Source organism: Pseudoliparis swirei, chromosome 19 (assembly GCF_029220125.1).
Source record: "Pseudoliparis swirei isolate HS2019 ecotype Mariana Trench chromosome 19, NWPU_hadal_v1, whole genome shotgun sequence".
Taxonomy (NCBI): Eukaryota; Metazoa; Chordata; class Actinopteri; order Perciformes; family Liparidae; genus Pseudoliparis; species Pseudoliparis swirei.
The window spans coordinates 12,741,716-12,766,882 of record NC_079406.1 but is presented as its reverse complement, the minus strand read 5'-3'; the positions used below and the strand labels follow the sequence as shown (position 1 = coordinate 12,766,882).

The 25,167-nt window shown below is 41.8% G+C and overlaps 1 protein-coding gene across 1 annotated transcript; it reads left to right on the top strand.

Moving 5' to 3' along the window:
• Positions 1–215: 215 nt before the first annotated feature.
• On the top strand, positions 216–12,691 carry reep2 (receptor accessory protein 2). Its single transcript, XM_056439738.1, has 8 exons — positions 216–429; positions 2,516–2,588; positions 6,338–6,414; positions 6,708–6,828; positions 6,966–7,079; positions 8,262–8,442; positions 10,591–10,754; positions 12,295–12,691. Exons 1-8 carry the CDS (start codon positions 398–400, stop codon positions 12,364–12,366), a joined length of 834 nt encoding a protein of 277 aa, XP_056295713.1. The 5' UTR covers positions 216–397; the 3' UTR covers positions 12,367–12,691.
• The last annotated feature ends 12,476 nt before the right edge of the window (positions 12,692–25,167 follow it).

The following is a 25,167-nucleotide window of genomic DNA, read 5'->3' as shown; positions in this document are numbered from 1 at the left end:
CAACCAAGACATGATTTTATATTACAAACAGGATGTTCTTCAAAGCTATGTTTCCTGTTTAGAGTCACTCTGTAATAATCTGCTCTGTTATCAAGCACCATTGGATCGTGTGTGTCACTCTTAGTGCATTTGATATGCATCATTTTCTTGAAAGGACACGTTTCCCTCCAGCGGGCACTGGCCCTTTAAGAGAGTCCCTCCAGTTTGCAGCCAGAGACTGCAGCACATCCTCGGCTGCTGCTCGCCCACCTGACAGCACGGCGGAGCGGACAGGCAGCACCGGGTTACACCGCAACACACCGCGTCCTGGAGGGGGAATGGGGGGCACCTAGCCCGCTAGCTGACCACCTAGACTTCTCTGGAAGCGGAGAAAGCTCCCGGGCGGCGGTCCACAACGATGGTGTCCTGGATGATCTCGAGGATAGTCGTGTGAGTATGGGGCCGGGCTGCATCTGTTGTTGTTCTTTTACGGCCCCATTCATCAGCTGTCTGCTGCTCAACGCCGCGCACAACTAGCCAGCATCCATTTCCTGGCCGTGCATAGGGACGTTTCATAAATGTGCAAACAAATGCCGTGGGGGAAGCTGTTAGTTTCCAAGCGAAGCAACGGCCCCCTCGAACAGTGACAGCCGTTGCTCTGGCTTTCATAACGAATGCGATCCGCTAACGTGCGCTGGCTTGCAACCACCTGACAGGCGACGTGCTGGCAGGATACGGAGCCGTTAGCTGCCCACGTTGTTCAAGTGAAACCTGCTTCACATGTCGGCCTCGCTGCAGACAAGGACACCGACTGCTTGCCACGGCGTTTTAAAACACCGCAGCCTGAATATGGCGAGCATCACAGCGCCCATGTAACCAGTTAGCGAGCTGGGATGACGAGGTGAAGCCCAGCTTTAGATTCAGGCACTGGCCAAATAAATGTGTACATTTTCAATAATGCATCATGACATCACACATCTCTCCCTGTGATCAGAAGAGCAGTTCAGGTCTGGACTTCCACATCACATCCCGACAGTGTGGATGACTCAACTAAAGCTAGCAGCTGCCATCATCATCATCATCTTTGCAGACATTTTATTTCAAAATGCTGCATTAATGTAGTCTTGTATCAAGTGACTGCTTATTCGGATATTGTGTCGTCTGATGTCCCTTTCGGTCAATGATGGTGTAACATTATTGTGGATTTAACTAGGCTATGATGGTGGCTTTGCTAGGCCCAGGTGTAGATGTGTTATTGGTATTCATCTGTTGGTCTGTATTACATAAGAAGAGCATAACATTGGCAAACAGTTTTGCTTCTAGCTGGCTCTGCTTCTGCGCTCTTTTGGCTCGTCATCCATTGATGGGAGACTAACGGTGGGACTCGTTATGCATCATAATGGCTGCGGTACATCTAACACAAGATCAATCATTTGTAATCTTTTCTCTCTGGATTAAACATACAGCGGCCTCTTTGTCTTTGTGTTGGGAAGAAGCAGGGTCAATTACTATATGCTCAATATCTCTGGTCTTCGTGTCTCAGCGAGACGATGGGATGTCCACAACTCTGAAATGAACCTGAGATGGGGATACAAAGAGGCACAGGGCCTCTGCTGAGGAGACAACTGGCCTAGATGGCTGCTATGAGTCGCCTCAGCTTACTGTACAAGGCTGAGAGGCGCTGCACACATGACTGAGCGGCTCAGACGACGACGGGGACGGTGGAGCTACTTAAATGCTGAGAGAAACAGTAGATATGCAGCCAGGAGGACGGGACTCATTGAGAGTCTGTGTGAAAACCATCCACTCCTTAGTCTAGATCACTGGTTCTCAACCTTTTTTCAGCCAAGTACCCCCTAAACAGCTTGAAAAAAAAGATGTAATGCACAGTGCTGTGCCATTGTCGGATTTGCTATTAAAATATATACAAATCTGTTTCTAAATTTACACTTTTTGAATGATAGTTTTATATATATTGAAAATAAATCTCCCAGGGGTATATACTCCCATTTGAGAACCACTGATCCAGATAAAATATTATTTCACAATTAGCCGTTCACACTGAAAGCAGCCCAGACACACCAGTGACTTTCTGAACTCGATTCTTCCTGCTATATCCTCACTCAGCATTACTCATCCCATCACATCGGCACAAATTGCCACAGTGGCACAGCGACGCAACCAATATCCACATTGTGTGTGTGTGGGTGGGGGGAGGGGGGGGGTGTAGTGTCCTAGTCTGCACATGGACTAACACATGGTGACTCCATTAACATTGTTGTTAACCCATCATTAAAACAATGTGTTTTGTCAAGCCACTGCCCATCAACTCTCCTCTACTGTGGCAACACCAATCGGTTTAAAACCACCAAGAGACTGACTTTGCTGACGTACCCCAATAGAGCAGAGCCAACATGGCTCACCTGCTTTTTAAGCGGAGATACATTTGTTGGAGGTCAGAGTTAACACCTGGAGGCCATTTTTTCAAGCTGAAGCCCCTCTGACCCGCGCTCCTCTGCTCCTCTTCCTTCTGCAGCCTCGCCTTTGGGACGCTCTACCCAGCATACTCCTCATACAAGGCTGTCAAAACGAAGAACGTGAAGGAATATGTGAGTATCACCCCATGCTAATGTTTTCAATGCACAGATGATGTAAAGGAATGTATTGCGAAGCCCACATATATCATTTAGACCAGGCACACACTTGTTTATTAACAGGACTTCAATGAATCACCTGAAATAATTTTGGTTTGGATGATGGCCACACTGATTATTTTGTCTCTCTGAGGACTATCAATCATAGACTTGATACCAAAATGATTCATAGTTTAAAATGACACTTCCGTAGTTGTCATGACGTCCTATAGTGTCTGCAAATTTCCACTCGGTTCACTGTTATTTTTAAACTCGTCAGAGTCCATCGAGTTTTATAACATTAAAACTGAGCTGTTGCAACAGTTTGGGATTTGATGGCATTTTAAAAAATAACAAGAAAAACATCTTTAATTGCAGAATGAGTAGGATTTTTCTAAAAACAAAACCCACTCCTTTTCATGCATCACTTATTACGATAGACTGCATAAAGGGAGTGGACTTGGTTGTGGTGATGTCATCCATCGGTTTGTGGGCTGCGGTTTTGAAGCCTTGAGTTCACCATTTTGTTCGTCGCTACTTTGGTTTTTGCCATTTTGGATTTTGCCATTTTAGCTTTATGCAACCAGTGAACGGAAGTTACCATATTTGGAATGCGGAGGAGTGATGTAGAGACGCCTTATACGGCTCTGGTAGCGACCTGTCAATCACAAGGTCGCCCCGCCCTAAAGCATACACTGTTATCGTGTATATTTTGCTCTATACAGGGCCGTCTTTTGCTAAATGAGCATCATGCTGTATTGAAGAGGACCTCAGTGGAATATGCCAACTACCAACTATTCAAACACTCTGTCATATTCATTGATTGTGTTTTAATTTGTGTATAATGATTCCTTCTGTACACATTACATCTATTGCACCTGTCCATCCTGGAGAGGGATCCTCCTCTGTTGCTCTCCTGAAGGTTTCTTCCCTTTTTTCCCCCTGAAGGGTTATTTGGGAGTTTTTCCTGGTCCGATGTGAGGTTCTGGGACAGGGATGTCTATGTGTACAGATTGTAAAGCACTCCGAGACAAATTTGTGAAAATGGGCTATACAAATAAACGATTAAGACCATAAACTTATTTTTACAAAGTTTAGTAAATCAACTGTAGAGGGGAGTAATATTCTCATCGACTTCTATACAACCAGGCTTCTTTTTGTAACCAGAGGAGTGGCCCCATGATAGGCGGCCATTGGAAAGAAATCAAGTTTAAGCCCCTGCTGCTTTGGCCTCTCTTTGCAAACAGGGTGTTGCTTGCTGCCTGCTTATCGGTGTGTGGAGGTCATGAGCACGCATCCAAGTCGAACCTGCTCAAAAAAACGCGAAGCTGCGTGCGCTTCTGCCGTAGAGGAGGGGCCAACGATTTATTTTGTGTTTGCAAGCCGCAACCGACAAATGTCAATCATTTTGCTTTTTGAAAGGCTAGTTTCGATTTTGAAGTGGAGTTTTATGAGGTACTCATCCTTAGTCAGACTCGAGTATGACCGACATTAGGGGAAATAATGTATTGTCGACCGTGTCGGCAATACAACTTGTTTCAGTCGCCTAAAAGAAAGACTTACCTTTTAAAAAAAGTCTATTTAAATGTTCGCTATATGTAGAATATTTTATATAACGGTTTACCTTGCCATATACACCGTCAGACATCCCTGTTTGACCAGGAACTGAAGCAGTCTGCATCAATGATCTCAATCTGCATCAATGATCTCTCCAAAGTTACCACACTCATTTGACAAAAGCTGTAAATGTACCTTGTGGATCAGAGTAGTTGCTAGTATACACAGTAAGTGTCTGTGGATAAGTACCTCAAACAACCCACTTCAAACTATCTCTTTTAAGCATAACGACAACTTAACAACAAATTAAGTAATCATTTTCAGATGAAATAACCAGTGGAAACCAGGATGGAAAGCAGTAGGTTCCCATTCTGTTTTGTTTTAACTTTCTTTCTTTAAAAAAATAAAATAAAAAATATATATAGCAGCAGGCAGGTGCACAGATAGAGCCCTAGTGGTGCTCAAGCACCAGCCCCTTTGCCCTGGATGAGAAAAGTGCCCTTTTTGCTGGAGCCCACTTTTTTCATTCATCAGTATTTAAGAATAACAGTTTCTCTCTCTGTCATCAAGTCCCCCCAAATGTGTTTTAATATCCGACGGGGCATTTATTTGAGTTCTTGTGAACATTTCGTCCCGACATGCTCCGCGACGCTCGCAATTCCATGATGCTTTATTTTCATTGGTTGCTGGATTAAATCTTACCCAGATACAACAGATACGTTTTTTTTCTGATTGGCCCATTTCTTTTTTTTGGATCCGCTGATAAGCGGCACCTCACAGCAGAACTCCAGGGGAGCGCTTGAGTCCTCCACGGTGAGGGCAGCGCGGCCAGCTCATGTTGGCGCGCTGCGGCACATTAAAACATTAAATCGGCGAGAGTTTTTTTCAGCGTGAGAAATACGATGTGTGGCGGGAGTGCGTAATTTAAGACCGAAATGCGTGAGTCTCACGCTCAATGCGTGACACTTGAAAGCCCTGCAAACGGATCATGACGGTGTTTGTCCCCTGACGTTGTTTGGTGATAAATCAACCACAACATTAGCGCTGCTGAAAACATGACGTCACAACTGGTCCGACGTTTCCTAAAAAAATAAACAAACAAAAACTCCGTGATTTCAAAGCCTCGTCCAGCTGTTTACTGACGTTAGTTATGAATAGAGAGAGAGAGAGAGAGAGAGAATTCTTATTCCGTTCTATTTAACAGGGGCTTGTCTAGGATTTGCGTGGTCAGACTGAAAAAATTCAAAGGCCTCTTGTTCAGAGGGCTGCTTTACTGTTGATGTCTATCAATATCGCTCATTTGAAAATCACGTAAGAGGGCAAAACGGATCCGTATCAGACCAGCGAGGAGGGCAATACGTGGCTGGCATGACGACCCATTAGCCAATCAGAACGCTTGTACTGTTGTTGCTATATAATAATTCATCTTTATTCATAAAGAAAATGTAAGCTAGCGGTCTGATGCTGCCAGAGGAAACGCAGGTCGAGGATGTATTGCATCATCAGTGTATTGATGCTAATGCTTCAACTCTGTCAGAATTTTTTTTTGGCATTGGGTGCCTTTTTTTTGGTTTGAGCACCTGCCCCCCAACATGTCTGTGCACGTGCAGCATCCTGGCCTCCCTATCACTCCACCTAGATATGCACTGGTTCTCCTTCTAGCAGGTTACCATGGCAATGCCCCCCCCCCCCACACACACACACACACAATTGCTACTCAAGCACGCAGCTACAGAAGGAGCAAATGAGGGATGGAGGAGTGAGAGTGGCGGATGCCATTTTTAGAAGTGACGTTTTCATTCCCCCGCTCTTGCTTCTCAGGAGACACATGATTCATCATTCTGTGTTTTCATATGGCTGCGTACCTGTTCATGCCTTAAGACATACCGCGACCATGCAGGGCTTTTCTCAAATGTTCTCAATCATCTAAGATATTGGTATTTCGAATGTGAGGATGTATTTCTAATAAACTGAAGGCCTAGTTTATAGTGTTTCATTGAGTTTGTCTCTGGGACATTTACTGTGCACACTGATCTTAAACGTATGTTGCAAAGTCTGTTTTCTTCCACACATCTCAGCACGTGTGCACTGAATGCTGGGGTTTTTCATGCGCTATTTTTGTGATGTTATTTCTGTCTTCTCTTGTGTGTGTGTGTGTGTGTGTCCAGGTGAAATGGATGATGTACTGGATAGTGTTTGCGTTGTTCACGACAGCAGAGACGGCCACAGACCTGCTCCTCTCATGGTGGGTCAGGAGCTGCTCATGATGGCAACCCTCATGCCAGACCAGCTTGTAATAAGTATTATGAATAGACACATTCTTGTGTGTATCTCGTGCTAAGTGCTCTTGATATTTTTAGGACAATGACTCCTATTGAAGTATCTTGTTTTCACTCAATAAAATGAAGCTATTCAGCTTTTTCAGGGTCTTCTCATTGTTTTGTCTTTCTATTTATAATGTAGGTGTCTGACCCATATGCAAAGCTTTTCCTCTTCTTGTCCTCTCTGCTGATGGTATACCTCTGCTTTATTACCCAGGTTTCCGTTTTACTTTGAGCTAAAGATTGCCTTTGTGATCTGGCTCCTGTCCCCATACACCAAGGGCTCCAGTGTCCTCTACCGCAAGTTTGTCCACCCCGCGCTGTCCAACAAAGAGAAGGCAGGAGCATGACTTTCTTGTTGGTTTTTGTCTGACAATTATAAACTGGTTTGCACATTGAAATATTCCGAGTTTCCTTTTCCTCTTTTTACCAATTGTTTACATTGCTGTCTACCTGTTGTCATCGTATGCGGCAGGAGATAGACGAGTACATAGCGCAAGCCAAAGACCGGAGTTATGACACCATGATGAGGTTTGGAAAGAGGGGTCTCAACCTGGCTGCCAATGCTGCTGTCACCGCAGCCGCCAAGGTGAGTGGTGTGCTTCGTGATCTATGAACGTGGAAAATGTTAGAATGTTTTGAAATGTAAATGTTTAGGCTTTGACTTGTTTGGTAAAGCAAAATTACCTCTATGCTCTGGGAGGTTTGCTGTACTTTAAACATGCCAACTTTTCTAAGGAAGTAGATTGTTCAGAGCTGCCTTGTATCCCTTATAGAGTGTGATCACATCCCAATGCATTTGTGATGAATGCACAGCTGTATTTACATGTGTCTTCTTGACATAAATTGGATTACCCAAAGTCTATTAAGCTGGTTTTCTAATTTCCCTTGCTAATTTCAAACATGACGTTATGGCTAGACCAAATTAAATCTTTCATCAAGCATGCTGGTCTCTAAATAATAGAAATATGTATGTGTGTCAAAAGAGGAATGCAGCAGCCTGAAGGTGAGACCTGAAGGTGCCATGAATTGCTTTTGAACTGTCATGCGCTGCGTTCACATTTACACACATTTACACACATTCACACAATGCTCGTGTTCTGGATAAAAGTATTTGTAATTGTTTTGCCCAGCATATTTGCCATATAATTCTGTTCCATTTTGTCAGCCTTACGTCGGTCAACTGAATTTAATTTGCTAATTTTATTGTTTGGTGATACACGGTCCGATTTTAATACAGCACGGTGGCTCAGTGGTTAGCACTGTCGCCTCACAGCAAGAAGGCTCTGGGTTCGAATCCCGGTCGTTCCAGGTCCTTTCTGTGTGGAGTTTGCATGTTCTCCTCGTGTCTGCGTGGGTTTTCTCCGGGTACTCCGGTTTCCCCCACCATCATAAAGACATGCACCGCAGCCTCACCCCGGTTCGTATGGATGTGAATGAATGTTGGTGGTGGTCAGAGGGGCCGTAGGCGCTGATTGGCTGCCACGCTTCCGTCAGTCTGCCCCAGGGCAGCTGTGGCTACTGATGTAGCTTACCACCACCGGGATGACTGTGTGTGTGTGTGACTACTGGACTCTGCACTCTGTAAAGCGACTTCGGGTATCTAGAGAAGCGCTATATAAAATAAATGATTATTATTATTATTAATAGTTTAAAAAAAATGTTCGAATCACCTTCCTCTAAGAAATGCGTGCTGCAGTGATAAGCGATACATATTATCACGCTGTCGCCTATCTGACGTGTCTGTGTTTGTTTTTGCCGTGACGCCCAGGGGCAGGGCGTGCTCTCCGACAAGCTGCGGAGTTTCAGCATGCAGGACCTGACTCTCATCAACGCTGAGGACGAGCTGGCTCTGCACACTTCAGACGCCCGCATGAGACGGGACCCCGTGGACGAGTTGAGCTCGGGCTCTAGCACGCTGCCCCGGGCCAAGAGCACCGCTGCGCGGCAGAGTAAGGCCTCACTGCAGTAACAACCCTCACTGCTTTAAGAGCAGCGTCCCATGGAGAGGCATGGAGTCGTACACATCCGAATAAATGCATACGTACTGTCTGTCCAGTTTGCTCATTGGGCAGGGGGCCCACACGGAGGACTTCCTTTTGTTTAACTTTCATCAGAGCAGGATTAGAGCTGGTCACGCGAGTAAAGTCATGTGATTTAAAGCGCTGACCGATGGTGGGGCAGAGGAGGATATGCAAATAAGTGTGGAGTTGAGGACGGGACAGGGGGCGGGAGGGGGATTGAAAGCATGTGACTCCAGTGGGAGGAGAAGCTTGGAAGGAAGACTCTTTGTGTCTCACTAAACTGCCGGTTTGCTGGCTGTGTGGGCCTGGCGAGCTGTGAACTGAATACAGAGAGACACAGAGGTAGTGAAACAATGGACAAAGTGGCCCATTTTAATTTAAACTTTAAAAGTAACCACGGGCAGCTTAAAAATCCAGTCGGATACATTCAGTTCAGTGTGTTGCTCCATCTTTCTTTTTTTAAACCGCGAGACTTTAAATCCAATTTTCAGGGTGTTTTGTGCACAGATTCATCTTTTTGATAATCTTTTGTGGACAGTATATAGTGAAGATAATTCAAAGGCGGACTTCCTTTGTTTCAGAGTTTTCAGTCACATCTCACAGACTTCATTCATTGAATGGAGCAGACTGTTCAAATCACTATTAAAATATTCCTGCTAAGCCGTCACAGTATTACAATCTAAAATAATTTTCAAGTTATTAGAAAAAAAAAGTAAATGGAGCAAAATTATAAAAAAAAATATTGATTATAATACTTCTTTACATGATATAATATTGAAATGTACTTTCTACATACAATTACAAAACCCAATGAATACGTTGACTGGGTGTCTAGATTGGCATGTTATTGCGCTCAACTGTTCTGAACAACAACGTCATGCACATGGACCCATGAGGTCCTCCTTATTTTTTTCTCTTCAAAACCAGATTATGTAGTGGCAGTGGGCTCAGAGGGCCGGGTATCTTCTTGCCCTTCTCTTTCAGACTGTGCTAGTTATAAAAAACAATTGTTTTTTGACAAGTAAGTCATAACTTAATGGTTTCAGAATTATTGTGATTACCACTTTACTGCTATTCTCTAGCAATCTGTAGACAAAACATTAATTGGTGGGTCTAAAATAATCATTCAACAGATTAATTGAGAACAAAAAATAGGCGGTTGCAGCCATAACTTGCACTCCTCTTAAACCCTGTTGTGTTCCCAACACATTGTGTGGATCCTTGATGTCGAACAAACGTATAACTAAAATATCGTTTTTAAAATCCTGCGTTCTTTGTAAGCGAGAATACATTGATGTCGTCTATTTCTTCCCTGTCGTTGTGCATTGTGGCTTTTTTGTTTTGTTGGCACATTACCACAACCTGATGATCAGTGGAATAATTCAAAACTCCCAAACCCACCTTCAACTGCATCCACCAACCAAATGTGTTGAGTTATCTTGGTGATTCTTGTCCTCTAAAACAGACGTGTCTAGTTGTGCCCTGCTATCAAGCTCTAATACAGTATATATTAACCTACACATTATCTTCCCCTCGCCAGATTGTTAAATTTAATTATTTTATAGGAAGCCTTTTGGGATACAATATTAGTCAGTATTTTAAATGAAAATTATAATACAAGTCTGAATACATTTTCTATGATGCCATTAATCATCCTATGAATCTTGTGACCCCATACAACACAACCAAGGCTGCACACCACTGCTGTACATGGTAACGTCAATACTAGTGAAAGATGTGTTTGTTTTACACATGCTTCAGCACCAGAGTCTGTTTGCATGTTGCGGTCGTCTGGAGTCTGGTGACCTTCGCCCTCTGCTGCTCCTGTAGCTTCTGGTGCACTAAAATGGAAGCACCAATGATGATCCTATCTGACCTTTTATAAATCCAGTATGTTTCAGATTCTGTTATGGTGGCTGGGCAGAAGAAACTCTTTTACCAACAATTTACTTAAAAAAACGGGTGGAAACAAAACCTGTCATTTGCAATGTGTCCACTGGGTGGTGTGAGTTACATGTCACTTACTAACCACAGCTCCTTCAGGAGTGAATCATACATTTTTGTCTAATCCTGCAGCCCGCTCCTCGGCAACCGCGTCCATCGTCGACGACGCTTCATCCCAACACAGCTCTGACCAATCAGACACAAGGACTGAACACTCTGATGAAGATGCAGGAGACAAAGCCCCAAAACGGGCCAGCGTCAAGGCGACCAAGAAACCTCCTGCTGCTAAGACCGAGGTATGGCCAATACACACACACACACACACACACACACACACACACAGCCTGTAATACAAATAGTCACTCAGTTTCCCATTTCCTTCAATTGAAGCCCACACGAGAGATGTGTTTGGTCGGCCAATAGAAACAATCCTGCATTGTTTTTGAAGATATTGGGTACTTCCCAAGTCTTACTTGTCACTTTCTTACTTGAACCGGAAGTTGTTCTTCGCGGCCACATTGATGGCTGTCCCAAAGCTCTTATTTCTGCTCTGAGGAGCGAGGAGGGATCTCTGAGCAGCGAGGACGCACAAAAGCAGACTTCCCGAAATGTTTGATTGGATGCTGATCGGACTGATCCCTGGAGTTTCATACCAGAGTGAAGACGGGTCACAGATTAAACTCAAGTTAATTCTTCTAGTCGAAATTCCATCTGGTCAAAATTTATATTTATTGTAGGTCTGAACAACAAAATTACCACAAACTACTTTCTTCATTCATAAAAAGATGTGATTTTTCATGATCTGTTAATTCCCATAATCGCTTGTTTTATAGTCTGAGAGATCTAGAGATTGTGTCAGTCTGCAGAAGCCTCTTTTCCATCATTTTATAGTCATTTTCATTCAGTCACGAGAGGCTGTTTCAGTTTGAGTTATGTCACCTCAGTTTCCCCCGAAACATTATTCCAGTGTTCAAGAGAAACCATCATCGTATTCTGGGTTATTTAATAATAACGTCACAATCAGAATTTTAAAACATACAAACGCAAATAATTAATAAATAAGACAAACACATTCTGCCCAAAAAAATAAATCCTGCGCTTATAAGCAACATACAACCGTATAAATTCCACACACTTTATATAAATACTCAATACAGTTCAACAGGCTACAGAGAAAACCTCTCTCCAGTGATGATTACCGTCTTTATTAGTATAAATACATTGATGATTACTGTGTATTGTATTAGTATAAGTACAGTGATGATTACTGTCTTCATTAGTATAAGCACAGTTATCAAAAGCCTCTCCAGCTGTTAAAGCCGACTGACAGCTGATCCAGCTGTGATGGTGAAAGGAACTAAAACATTGAAAATAAATAAGTGAAGGAAACAGGGATGCTATTCAGAGACTTGTGATGTACCCCGAATAAATAAGTTATTCTAGCCTTTAAAAAATGTTTAAGACATCATCACACTGCCAGAACACAAACTGCAAGGACACACTCGATAGACTTTAAAAGACTTATAGTTTGTGATCACACTGATCAATATATTTATTGATTATACACATCAGAAACGTGATATGTCCACTTTTGGGATGGAATATGGGGACATTTTTATGTCATCTGGTTTCTGCCCTAGAAAATATTAAACGACTGTATAACTGTATGATACAACTCTCCATGAAGAGCAAGACCGTCGCGGTGTGACACTAATACTCGAGATATCAGCCAACTTCAGTCCAACCTTTTGGACCTCCCTTCCATATTTAATAAGTCCCGGTTGTGTTGGTCTGTCTTTAATAGCGTCTCCTTCTTGTCTCTCCTCCCTCTTCAAGACACAAATCAAGACTGTGAAGAAGCCGACCAAAAAAAAGGCCACGACTAATAATGCAGAGACGCCACCATGAGGGCTGCAATCAACCCTCTCCACACACAACCTGCAGGCCCTTCTTCCTCTGTTTGGGTTCCACGCAGACACACTGTGTATATATATTTATCTATATATTAAGCACTGAATTTGTGTCACTCTTGCTGTTTTTTAGATCAAAGTGCAGGCTCTGGTTTTCAGCAGTATTTGGGCACTCTGCTGTTGGGTTGGTCCTTTTACAGTGACTGGGTTGATGCATACTTTGCCTCTTTACTTGCATCATCCTAGATTCAACACTCAGATGTTTCTTAGATATGTTTCAGTCTGGTTAGTGATACACTTATATGTATATATATGTGTGTGTATATATAATATATATATGTGTGTGTGTATATATATGTATATATATGTGGTGTGTAGGTCCCTAGGCGGTGAGAATGTAAGCTGGCCATGTTGCAGTTTTCCACTCATTGATTCACATCCTAGGCAATTTTTGGTTGAAGTACCTCAAGTAAAATATTACATTCTTCACTCTTAGTTCTAGATTAAAGTCTCTTGTATGTCCCTCGGGCTACTCCTGCATGGTTCCAATTTAAAAACAAAGAAAATGTCATCCTCTACAAGTCTGGCTTTTCATCTGGACCTGACGCCAATGGTAGCAAGCCTCGGATGTTGTCTTCAGAGCACGGACAACATCACCAAAATAGTTGGCTTTCAGTTTATTGTGCCTAAAGTTGTTTTCTTTTTACTGAGGATTAAGAAGGTGGTTTAACATTTCAAGCTTTGGCCAACAATTGTAGACATATCTTTCAGATGTAATAGTTCCCACTTTTGACGACAGCTGGGCTCAGAACATCACCTCCATGTCTTATCTTATGCACCCTTCTAGTTTAACAGGATGACTTGTGATCGTACCTGTTTGGGTTCTTTATTTTACCTTTATTTTATTTTTTTCATGCTTTGACTGCATCCTCGGCCTTCCCCTCATTAAGTCTGTATTCCTCCGAGTCTGGCTCTGTTGAGTTCTGGTCTCAGTCATAGCAATTTTCTTCCTGACTGCTTTAAAGTGACTTTCACATCATTGACAGTACTGGTGATGTGAATGGTTTGTTTAGTGTCCTCCATCTGGACTTCACTCCTATTTGTTACACTTGTTTTATTCAGGTCTTTTGGTCATGTGATTTAGTAATAAGTAAGATCAGTTATACATAGCCCGGCCACCTGATAAACATAGTAGTCATGGAAGAGATTCGCTGGTGTTTTTAAGGTAACATATCTGCTCTCACACAGTAGTGACGTCTGTATATTGTTTGGGTTCAACATTCGAAGGTCACGGAGAAGCTCTGTACTTTATCACTCCGTTTACCCTGCCGGGTGGTAACAGTCTGCCTCTTTGCCATACTTAAGAATCTCAGAAGCCAGGATATAGCAACACATAATGGAACTAATTAAACCAAAACCAACATCAGGAATGAGACATTTTGATCTCATCCCGATGCTGTTCCAGATGTGGAGGAAGTGTTAGACCTTGTTTTTGGACTGGTTTCTGCTGAGCAATTTAAAAGGATGATACTACTTCTGCACTCATTACTGCGGTCTGTAGTGTGACACAGATTTGAACCAGTAGAGGGAGACAGATCCACCTCAACTCTTTGAGGAGTTACTAAACAAAAGTTAAACGCAGTGTAAATAATAACCGTGACGGTATATACAGTATGAGCTTGCCTTATTCATTCTCTGGGCTTGAATACATTGACTTTCTTAATACATTTTGTGCTTAAAAAACATTTTATGTTCTTAAACTGGAAGAAGCTCAGGCAAGTGATTTATTTTTCTGTCTTTCTCATTAATTTTAACTCATATTAAGGAGCCTCTAGACTGAGTCTAAACTGTTTGTATATTCAAATATTGCGATGTGCTCTACTTTGGCTATCAAGTATTCTTTGGGCCAAAAGTGTTTTTTCATGTTAAATGAACATTTGCTCCAAATTTTAAAAAGACAGCATGCAATGGAATAAATATAAATATATTTCTTCCATTAAGATACAGCCCTGCATTTTAATCTCCTTTTCATGCCAATTTTTTTATATTTATTGTTTATTTTCTCTGTTTGAAATCAGTATTGTATATTGTTTGTGCCAATTCTCAAAGCTCCTTGTCCAAAAGCATTACAGTATGTGTGCTGGGACAATTGTATCCAACACGGTCATGTATCTTTTAAAAACTACTAATAAAGAAAATGCAAACCGTGTTACTGCTTTTTGTAAAGTTGAAATCAACGACAACCCTTTTGTGATTATCGAGCAGTGTTTCTCAAATGGTGGTACGTGAAGGCATTCCAGGGAGCACGTGAGATTTCTCAGCGTTGTACCATCTCCACACAAGTATCATCCTACAGGTCTGACTCAGCGTTTGCAATGAAACGGCTGTGCCTTTGGGTATAAGCGGGTGCTGGAGCTTTAGGTCCAATATGACCTGGGATTCTTTACATTTTATAAATGGGGAGTCAAGATTAGACCAAAAACATAACTTCAAATGTGTTCAACAACCATATCGGAAAAATTAAACATGTTCTATAAGCGCATGCTTTTATCCTCATTGTGCCATACTCCCATAATCAAAGAGGTAAATAGTCCAAGATATAAAAGTTGGCCCGTGGAGCTGCTGTAATTGATTTTCGCCACTATCCGAAACAATAACTCCTCAATGAACTGAGAATAGAAAATCTGAACGTAAACATTATAGTTGATATTGACTGTGGTATCAGACAGTAACACGTTGACCCTAATAGCAAGGTTTAAATAACCGCACAGCCTCCAGATGTAGTTTTGATTTTGCACATTTACCCTGCACTGCACACCAATAACCATCCAAGACTGTCTCTGTGAATGAGAATGTATCTTTATTTAATGATATACTGGAGCTACAAAATATAATTACACCAATGCCTTAATACAACGCTCTTTCTTTTTCTGTTTTTGTTTGGTGTCGAACAGAACGCAGATTTCCAGCGCATCACAATCCCACTTGAAACCACTTCCATGGGCAGTAATTTACCCAACTGAGTCCCATCAAGGGAGTGTTAATAATGTAACATGGTTGTGCAGCTTAACTTTTCCCATGACCTGTATGACACATTTGTGATCCACCCTTTAAACTTGACAACCTGCATTCCAGTTTCTGGACGTAATGAAACTCGGCATAGAAACAATATACGTAATGAAACTTGGCATAGAAACAATAGACGTAATGAAACTTGACTGATTGAAAAAAACAAGGAAAGGTATATAAAGGTCGACACCGCACATATTGAATACATTTTGGTCGGACCTCGTCTACCTTACTGCGGTCACAGAGGCATCGTTCGGGTTTTAACAACGTTTCGCGAACAGATTATAGATCACAATCTGTGAGTACCGTATTTTTTGCACTATAGGGCGCACTAGATTATAAGGCGCACTGTCAATGAATGGTCTATTTTCGATCTTTTTTCATATATAAAGCGCACCGGACTATAAGGCGCATTCAGCGGGAAAAAAACAGTCAGATAACTCAGTCGATCAAACTTTATTAAACGCGTTCACAATAATTCGCAACATTATTCAAACGTTAATGAGCGTATTCACAATAACTACCAACCTTATTCGGTTGTATTTTGGGATCCTTATACACACACTGTAATATTATGGCGAAGCACAGTATTGTAACGGACTGAGGGAAATGTTATGTCCGGATGTAAGTGAACGTCTCACGAGCTGGTAGCTGTGAGGCGTGTCTGTGATTGGACAGCGAGTGATGTTGTTGTGTGTGTGTTGTTGTGTTCCGCGGGTTCGGGGCGGAGCTATGACCCGGAGCAGACGTGAAGCTGGTTTTGAGGTTTCACAGCGGTTTGTTGTCGTTTTGGCGTAGGCTACGGCCAACAGTAGCTTGTTCTATGTTCCTTGAATAAACACCCTATAAGCCATCTACGTCTCGTAGCGTTCCTGACCCAGGGTCGCTACAGTATGTATTACTCCGCGACGCTCCTGGCTACGGTAGCCGTAACGCTGCAAGCGGTGCGGCTTTGTAGTTTACCAAAGTCGTACTAAAACATTTTGACTTAGCGCCGTGAGCGCCTTGTACCACACAAAATCGCTTAGAGGTCAGTAAACAAAACCAGAATTAATCCATATATACGGCGCTTCGGATTATAAGGCGCACTGTCGTTTTTTGAGAAAATTAAAGGCTTTTAAGTGCGCCCTATAGTGCAAAAAATACGGTATCTTTCAAACTTTACCAAATTATGCAATGGCACAAAACTTTGACGGAATACAGAAACTAAAATATTATTGGATACAATGTATGGACTTTATAGACAAAACAGTGAGGTATATCTATGTAATGACACAGCTTCCACAGGATGAGGTTGGTGATGCTGTGTATTCTGATACAGGATGGCAAACATTTTGTGACTATGTAAAGAACACACAACCTGAAAAGGACAAACAATATGCCATAGCCATGGTCCACTTGAAAGACGGTAGCAATTTTTTTTACCACTAGTTTATCCCCAAAAAAAATTACACTGCGAAGAAATTCTAATTATTAAATTGGATGAGTTTCTGTGCAAAATAAAAGGAATGGCACAACATATTTATATATATTCACTTAACTCGCCATGCTTGGAAAGAGGAAAGAAGGTCCCGTGTATGTTTCAGCTTTTAGACAAAGGCTATGAATGGTACACAAGTTATAAAGTTCATTTATGCATGGCATACACAAAGTTTTGGGGCTTAAGAGGCCCCGATTATTTTGACGATCTAAATTATTCTAATATATCAGATCCCAGCAGTGTTTTTATCTCGTATTATGAGAAATGCAATGACAACTGTTTCCCATTAGATCAGAAGCTTTTAAAAGGCATTAAAAAAATAAATGTCTTCAAATCGTTAGAATCAGACATTAACAAAAAGGATAGACACACGGTATGCAAGCAGATTAGTGAAGCAAAGAAACAACTTGTGATGCCGTCATTACATTCACCTTATCGCATGCTTGACAAGCATTTGGAATGTGGAAAGGAAATAATAAAAGAAATCCTAAATAAATTAAAATTTCCACCAGTAGTACACAACGAAGTTTCCAAAATGTTACAGGAGGCGTGGGATGAAATGGTCAAAGACTGTTTCGTGAAACTTGTGAGAAAAAGCATTGCTGGACAATTTAACAAAAAAACAGTTCATCTCTTTCAGAATATATTAAAAGAAATTCTGGGGAACAACTGTCCCTTCACGCTGCGACATATTCGTCTCAACTCTGCTTTCTCCCCGGAGTCCTTTTGTCTTCACGTCTCATGGACCGGAACGACCTGACAGCGCGCCAAAGAAAGACATGGTCCCTATAAACACTGCCGGTGATTACCAGAAACTCATCACAGCTGGTCCAACAGAAGCGGGCGTGGCAGTGGGCGGAAACCGGGGGTGGACACTGTAGACCAGGCATGTCCAAAGTCCGGCCCGCGGGCCAATGGCGGCCCGCGGTCAGATTTCATACGGCCCGCAACATCGGTCATATAATGTGTTATTTCTGGCCCGCCAGATCTGTCAGAATAAATAAATCATAAAAACTTGAAAGACGTAATTCCTCCTTTCTAATGTATCTGGCTCTGCATCCGTGGCGTGAACCCTTCTCGAAACCTATTTGCCATGGCGACGGCAAAAAAAGGAGAAAAGTTGACAGTGAGGGCCGCCGCGTTCAGGAGCGGTGGGAATTACTAGTGTTTCCCCTACCATGAGAACAGGGTGGGGGTCCGCCCCACTGACATGTTCTCTATAGCGCCAGATTACAACATAAGTAATGTCAGGTTGTTTTATTCAACTAAACGGTCATATGTTATTGATCGTATCTACACAGTGGCATGTCATTTCTGTCTCTACGTGGTGGCGTTCACAGTCCGTGCGTTTACATGATGGTATAATTTGAATCTTGCTTTAGTCGGACTCTGCTATCTTTTGGGGGATCTGCTGTTATCCCAATATACATGGCAGTGAGTAATTCGAATCATTGGCCGAAAGCATGTCATATCCGATACGATAGGTGGCGCTGTTTTCATTACAACTCGTGGTGATACAGCCATTTCCGCTTGACCTCTTCACCACTACCAACAACAACAACAACAACATCAACATTTTGAGAAAGAAACATGAACTTTAGTATGTTCAACTCCTTCAATACATTAAGTATAAATTCTGTCTGCTCTTCGGTCCAGAAATGTGTGGTGGCTCTTGTGTTCTCCATCGCGTTGTTTGTTTGTTTTCTGCCGGCCAGGCTCCCGGCAGTGACAACTTATCGTCTCTTTCGACTTCCGGGTCACGACATGGGAGGGAGGGAGGGAGAGGCGGCGGGATCTCAAGCATCGCAAAGCGCAGACGCAAAGTCCAGTTCCTAATCCAATTCACCGTTACATGCCGCGATAGTCAAATTATCAACCGGATCGGATCGAGTTATCCAGGGGTGTTAATCGGATCGTAGTCGGACCGCACATAGTCGAACAAAGGTGTTTACAGGAAACGGATAATTCGATTTCAGTCCGACTAAGCCAGTTATTCGAATGCATGTAAACACGGTCACTTCTCCTCGCTCTCGGTATCGCGGCGGAGCTCCGCCCTGTTCGGTTGTAGTGGATTTTATGTACACTTGCACATGTAAATAAGGAAGTCTTATGTTTTAAATAATGCATATAGAAAGATAATTTACATAAGTGGATATTAGGGAGGAATATTCCGATTAATGTATTAAGAAGCATAGACAAGTATGATCACTGTATTATATGTGTAACTGTAACATTTTCAACATTTTATGAGGTTTATTGTTATCACAACTGTAGGATGTGGACAGTCTGAATGAGATTGGTTTTATTGTGGTAGAGGTGCGTTTCCCTTGAGATCCTAGCTGGTTTCCTGTTTAGGCTCTTATTCTGAAGTCTAAAACCGGAGGTAGGGCTCTAAACCGGAAGCAGAAAGCAGCTGTTACCTCCCTTGGCGCGAAGCTGGGTCTCTTTTGAAATGCTGAACAGTAGAGAGCACGCCATCGGGGTGGTGATTAAGAACAACACACAAACTGGGAGCTTTAAGCTCACTAAATGGAGACTGTAAGTACTAATCTTATTTACAAGACATTAGATTGTCTGTCTGATTATTGGAGGTCGACAGAAACTTTAAAGCAACCAGAAATGACTGTCAAATAAATACTCTTAAATGCATCCCTAGTGTTGAGACTTCTTCCACAAAACACATCGCTCCATCCAGACTCTTTTTAACACCTTTACTCTTTTAGCCCCCATGCGCACAGACAGGTGCGCACATATAGGTGAGCACGCTCCACATGGAGGACTCAAAATGACTTAAGTATAAATAAATAAATGCATGAATAAATATAGGAATAAATAAATAAATGTATAAATAAATAAATGCTTAAATACATGTATAAATGCTTAAATAAATGTATAAATAAATGCTTAAATAAATGTATACATAAATAAATACAGGAATGAATAAATATAAGTTATAAATCAACAGGACATCATTAAATAAATATATTTCTACATTTCTGTATTTCTTCATTTCTCTATTTCTCTATTTATGTGTCCACACGTATTTCTTCATTTATTTATGTGTGACATTTACGTGTCCGTATATTCAAATGAGCTGGGCGGTCCGAACCTCTGTCTAAAGCATGATTGGTCACAGGGTGTGATGATGTGTGTGGTGTGTTATGTTTTATTTTTGCCTGGCACACAGTGTTGCCAGGTCCCGTGGAATTGGGCTACTTTTGAAGTGTTGCCGCGGGTTGAATTTTTTGTCCGCTAGTTCGGGTTGACCTATTTTGCATGCAAATTACATGAATATCTTTAAACATTGAATGGGGTCAAATTGACCCGAAGGTAACAGGAGGGTTAAATAAAAATCCATATTTGAAATGAAATTATTTATTTATACCCAAATCCTACCAAACTGACTCCAGATCAGCACGTACACACATGGACATGGGACACGCCCACATACACACACGCACCTAACGCTCTCAGGCTGGTTTTATTGGCCATTGGGCTGGTTTTGATTGGCCATTGGGCTGGTTTTGTCGCACAGACCTAGCAACCCTGCTGGCACATGATGCTGAAGTTGGCTCGCTCAGCTCACCGTGAGCAGCAGTTAGCCTAGACAGCTTTTTGACTTCAGCCGTTTATCAATTCCAAGTATACTGAGTACAGACTTGTGTTCCTTGGGAGTCTGGTCTTGGGAGTCCAGACTCTCGAGGACGCAGGACGGTCTTTCTGGTCTTGTGACGTCACCACATCAACTGTTCTTGCTCATGAATTTACTCCAATTATTCACTGTAAAATACTTTACAGTGGAGTAGAATGTGTTGCGGTGTTCACTGTCATTTGACATATACTCCGCCCACAGTAGCCTGGTAATTGTTCCCGAATAAACGGTAATAACTATACAACGTCTCGTAGCTTTCCTGACCCAGGGTCGCTACAATATGAAGTTATGCATCTTAACCCTCAGTCAAATTGACGAAACGTTATCTTTTATCATAAACTCGTTGTGCTCTTTAGATCCTCCAAAACCTGATTATATCTCATGTTTAGCCGCTACGGAGACGTCAGAGCTAGCGGAGACGTCAGAGCTAGCGGAGCATTTCAAAAAGTCCTGCCGAGATCAAGCTGCTCTCGGCGGCCAATCTCTGTCGCATATACTTATTAGGCTGAATCTCGATAAACCGACCACAGATTTGATGCTTAAACTACTAACTTCTCGACTGAAAACATCCTTAAATTACATTCCGTGACTCAACAACAGTAGTATTTAGAATGTACAGACAAGAATGCATAATAAACGCTGTTCATCTTCAGGTCCAAGTGCTAGGGATCGATTGCTTCTGTCTTGCTCCCCGACTTGACCAATCCTGTTAAACAATGAGGTTCGGACCGCCCCAGCTCATTTGAATATATGGACACATAAATGTCACACATAAATAAATGAAGAAATACGTGTGGACACATACAGTGCATCCGGAAAGTATTCACAGCACTTCATTTTTTCCACATTTTGTTATGTTACAGCCTTATTCCAAAATGGATTAAATTCATTATTTTCCTCAACATTCTACACACAAAAACCCATAATGACAGTGAAAACTGTTTTTTGCAAATGTTTGCACATTTATTAAAAATAAAGAACGAAAACATAACATGTACATAAGTATTCACAGCCTTTGCTCAATACTTTGTTGAAGCACCTTTGGCAGCAATTACAGCCTCAAGTCTTCTTGGGTATGATTCCACAAGCGTGGCACACCTATTTCTGGGCAGTTTCACCCATTCTTCTTTGCAGAACCTCTCAAGTTCCATCAGGTTGGATGGGGAGCGTCGGTGCACAGCCATTTTCAGATCTCTCCAGAGATGTTCAATCGGGTTCAAGTCAGGGCTCTGGCTGGGCCACTCCAGGACCTTCACAGAGTTGTCCCGAAGCCACTCCTTTGTTATCTTGGCTGTGTGCTTCCGGTCGTTGTCCTGTTGGAAGATGAACCGTCGCCCCAGTCTGAGGTCCAGAGCTCTTTGGAGCATGTTTTCATCGAGGATGTCTCTGTACATTGCTGCATTCATCTTTCCCTCAATCCTGACTAGTCTCCCAGTTCCTCCCGCTGAAAAACATCCCCACAGCATGATGCTGCCACCACCGTGCTTCACTGTAGGGATGGTATTGGCCAGGTGATGAGCAGTGCCTGGTTTCCTCCAGACATGACACTTGGCATTCAGGCCAAAAAGTTCAATCTTTGTTTCATCAGACCAGAGAATTTTGTTTCTCATGGTCTGAGAGTCCTTCAGGTGCTTTTTTGCAAACTCTAGGCAGGCTGTCATGTGCTTTTTACTGAGGAGTGGCTTCCGTCTGGCCACTCTACTAAACAGGCCTGATTTGTGGAGTGCTGCAGAGATGGTTGTCCTTCTGGAAGGTTCTCCTCTCTTCATAGAACAACGCTGGAGCTCTGTCAGAGTGACCATCGGGTTCCTAGTCACCTCCCTGACTAAGGCCCTTCTCCCCCGATCGCTCAGTCTGGCTGGGCGGCCAACTCTAGGAAGAGTCCTGGTGGTTCCAAACTTCTTCCATTTCCAGATGATGGAGGCCACTGTGCTCATCGGGACTTTCAATGCTGCAGAAATCTTTCTGTACCCTTCGCCAGATCTGTGCCTCGATACAATTCTGTCTCGGCGGTCTATAGATAATTCCTTGAACTTCATGGCTTGGTTTATGCTCTGATATGCACTGTCAACTGTGATACCTTATATAGACAGGTGTGTTCTCAATCATGTCCAATCAACTGAATTTAGCACAGGTGGACTCCAATCAAACATCTCAAGGATGATCAGTGGAAACAGGATGCACCTGAGCTAAATTTTGAGTGTCATGGCAAAGGCTGTGAATACTGATGTACATGTTATGTTTTCGTTCTTTATTTTTAACAGATTTGCAAAAATTTGCAAAAAACAGTTTTCACTTTGTCATTATGGGTTGTTGTGTGTAGAATGTTGAGGAAAATAATGAATTTAATCCATTTTGGAATGAGGCTGTAACATAACAAAATGTGGAAAAAGTGAAGCGCTGTGAATACTTTTCGGATGCACTGTAAATAGAGAAATAAATAAATGAAGAAATACAGAAATGTAGAAATATATTTATTTAATGATGTCCTGTTGATTTATAACTTATATTTATTCATTCCTGTATTTATTTATACATTTATTTAAGCATTTATTTATTTATTTATACATGTATTTATTTATTTATACATTTATTTAAGCATTTATTTATTTCCTATATTTATTCATGCATTTATTTATTTATTCATACTTAAGTCATTTTGAGTCCTCCATAGCTCCAACCAGCCGGCAGAGAGCGTCCAATATGTCGCGGGAACAGCAAACCGATACCTCTGCGTTCCCACGGTGGTGAAGACACGTCGTCTCAGAGTCGCTCTCTGCTCCGGGTTCAAGAGCAGAGACGAGGTGAGGCGCGAGGGGAAATGCAGATTCTTTTATTTCAAGACCTTGTTTGAGAACTTCACATATTACAAACTACACGGACATAAAACTAAGTCATGAATAAATAAAGAGCGAAATGCCTGTCGCCTACTTTCGTGTAAATGTGTACGTTACGGCGTTAACCGGTTACGCTGCGTATGCGCGACAGACTAGATTCTTCGCGACTTGCCAGGTGTTACCTCTTAGCGTTCCAGCTGTTGCCCTTCAAAACAAGAGCTCAACATTGAGCTTTATTGAGAGTGGCCGTATTAAGCCTGCAACCCCGTTTTAAAAAGAGGTGTAGTGGAAAGCCCATTTTATCACACATAGAGTAAAACGTGATGACTCAAACATATCTGCACTTGTTTTGTTTTTCAAAGGTTGCACATTATTGTTATTTAAAAAAGATATGCAGTGTAACTAACATTCAGTAAAACTCTTTATGCCCAAATATTTGATTTTATTTTGTTTAATTTTTCACAGGTTGCACTTTATTGATATTATCTTGAAAAGGTATTCAGTGCAAAACAGGTTAATTGCAATGTTATGTAACTCATAGAAATGTAAGGTATTCTATAAACAGCTTTTTCATTGTTATCTGACTGAATGAAAGGCAGACTTGGTTATATTATATGTGGTTACATTGTCATTTAAAAAATAAAATAAATTGTGACAGTAAAAATAAATTGTTTTATAACAGTGTATATTCATGTAACTTTTGTGGTTTAATAAATGTCTAAAGGAACTATTGGCCCCCGGGCATCTTTACTTTATCACAATTGTTGCAAAAAGTTTGGACACCCCTGTTGTAGACAGACAACACAACACAGACAGAAGGGAAACACGACAGGGAATCACACACTAGGAGCAGACAGGAACCCTAAAAATGTGTGCACGGACAATTGTATCCAACACGGTTATGTATCTTTTAAAAACTCCGAATAAAGAAAATGCAAACCGTGTTACTGCTTTTTGTAAAGTTGAAATCAACGACAACCCTTTTGTGACTATAGAGCAGTGTTTCTCAAATGGTGGTACGTGAAGGCATTCCAGGGAGCACGTGAGATTTCTCAGCGTTGTACCATCTCCACACAAGTATCATCTTACAGGTCTGACTAAGCGTTTGCATTGAAACGGCTGTGCCTTTGGGTATAAGCGGGTGCTGGAGCTTTAGGTCCAATATGACTTGGGATTCTTTACATTTTATAAATGGGGAGTCAAGATTAGACCAAAAACATAACTTCAAATGTATTCAACAACCATATCGGAAAAATTAAACATGTTCTATCAGCGCATGCTTTTATCCTCATTGTGCCATACTCCCATAATCAAAGAGCTAAATAGTCCAAGGTATAAAAGTTGGCCCGTGGAGCTGCTGTAATTGATTTTCGCCACTATCCGAAACAATAACTCCTCAATGAACTGAGAATAGAAATTCTGAACGTAAACATTATAAAGTTGATATTGAGTGACTGTGGTATCAGACAGTAACACGTTGACCCTAATAGCAAGGTTTAAATAACCGCACAGCCTCCAGATGTAGTTTTGATTTTGCACATTTACCCTGCACTGCACACCAATAACCATCAAAGACTGTCTCTGTGAATGAGAATGTATCTTTATTTAATGATATACTGTAGCTACAAAATATAATTACACCAATGCCTTAACACAGCGCTCTTTCTGCTTCTGTTTTTGTTTGGTGTCGAACAGAACGCCGATTTCCAGCGCATCACAATCCCACTTGAAACCACCTCCATGGGCAGTAATTTACCCAAC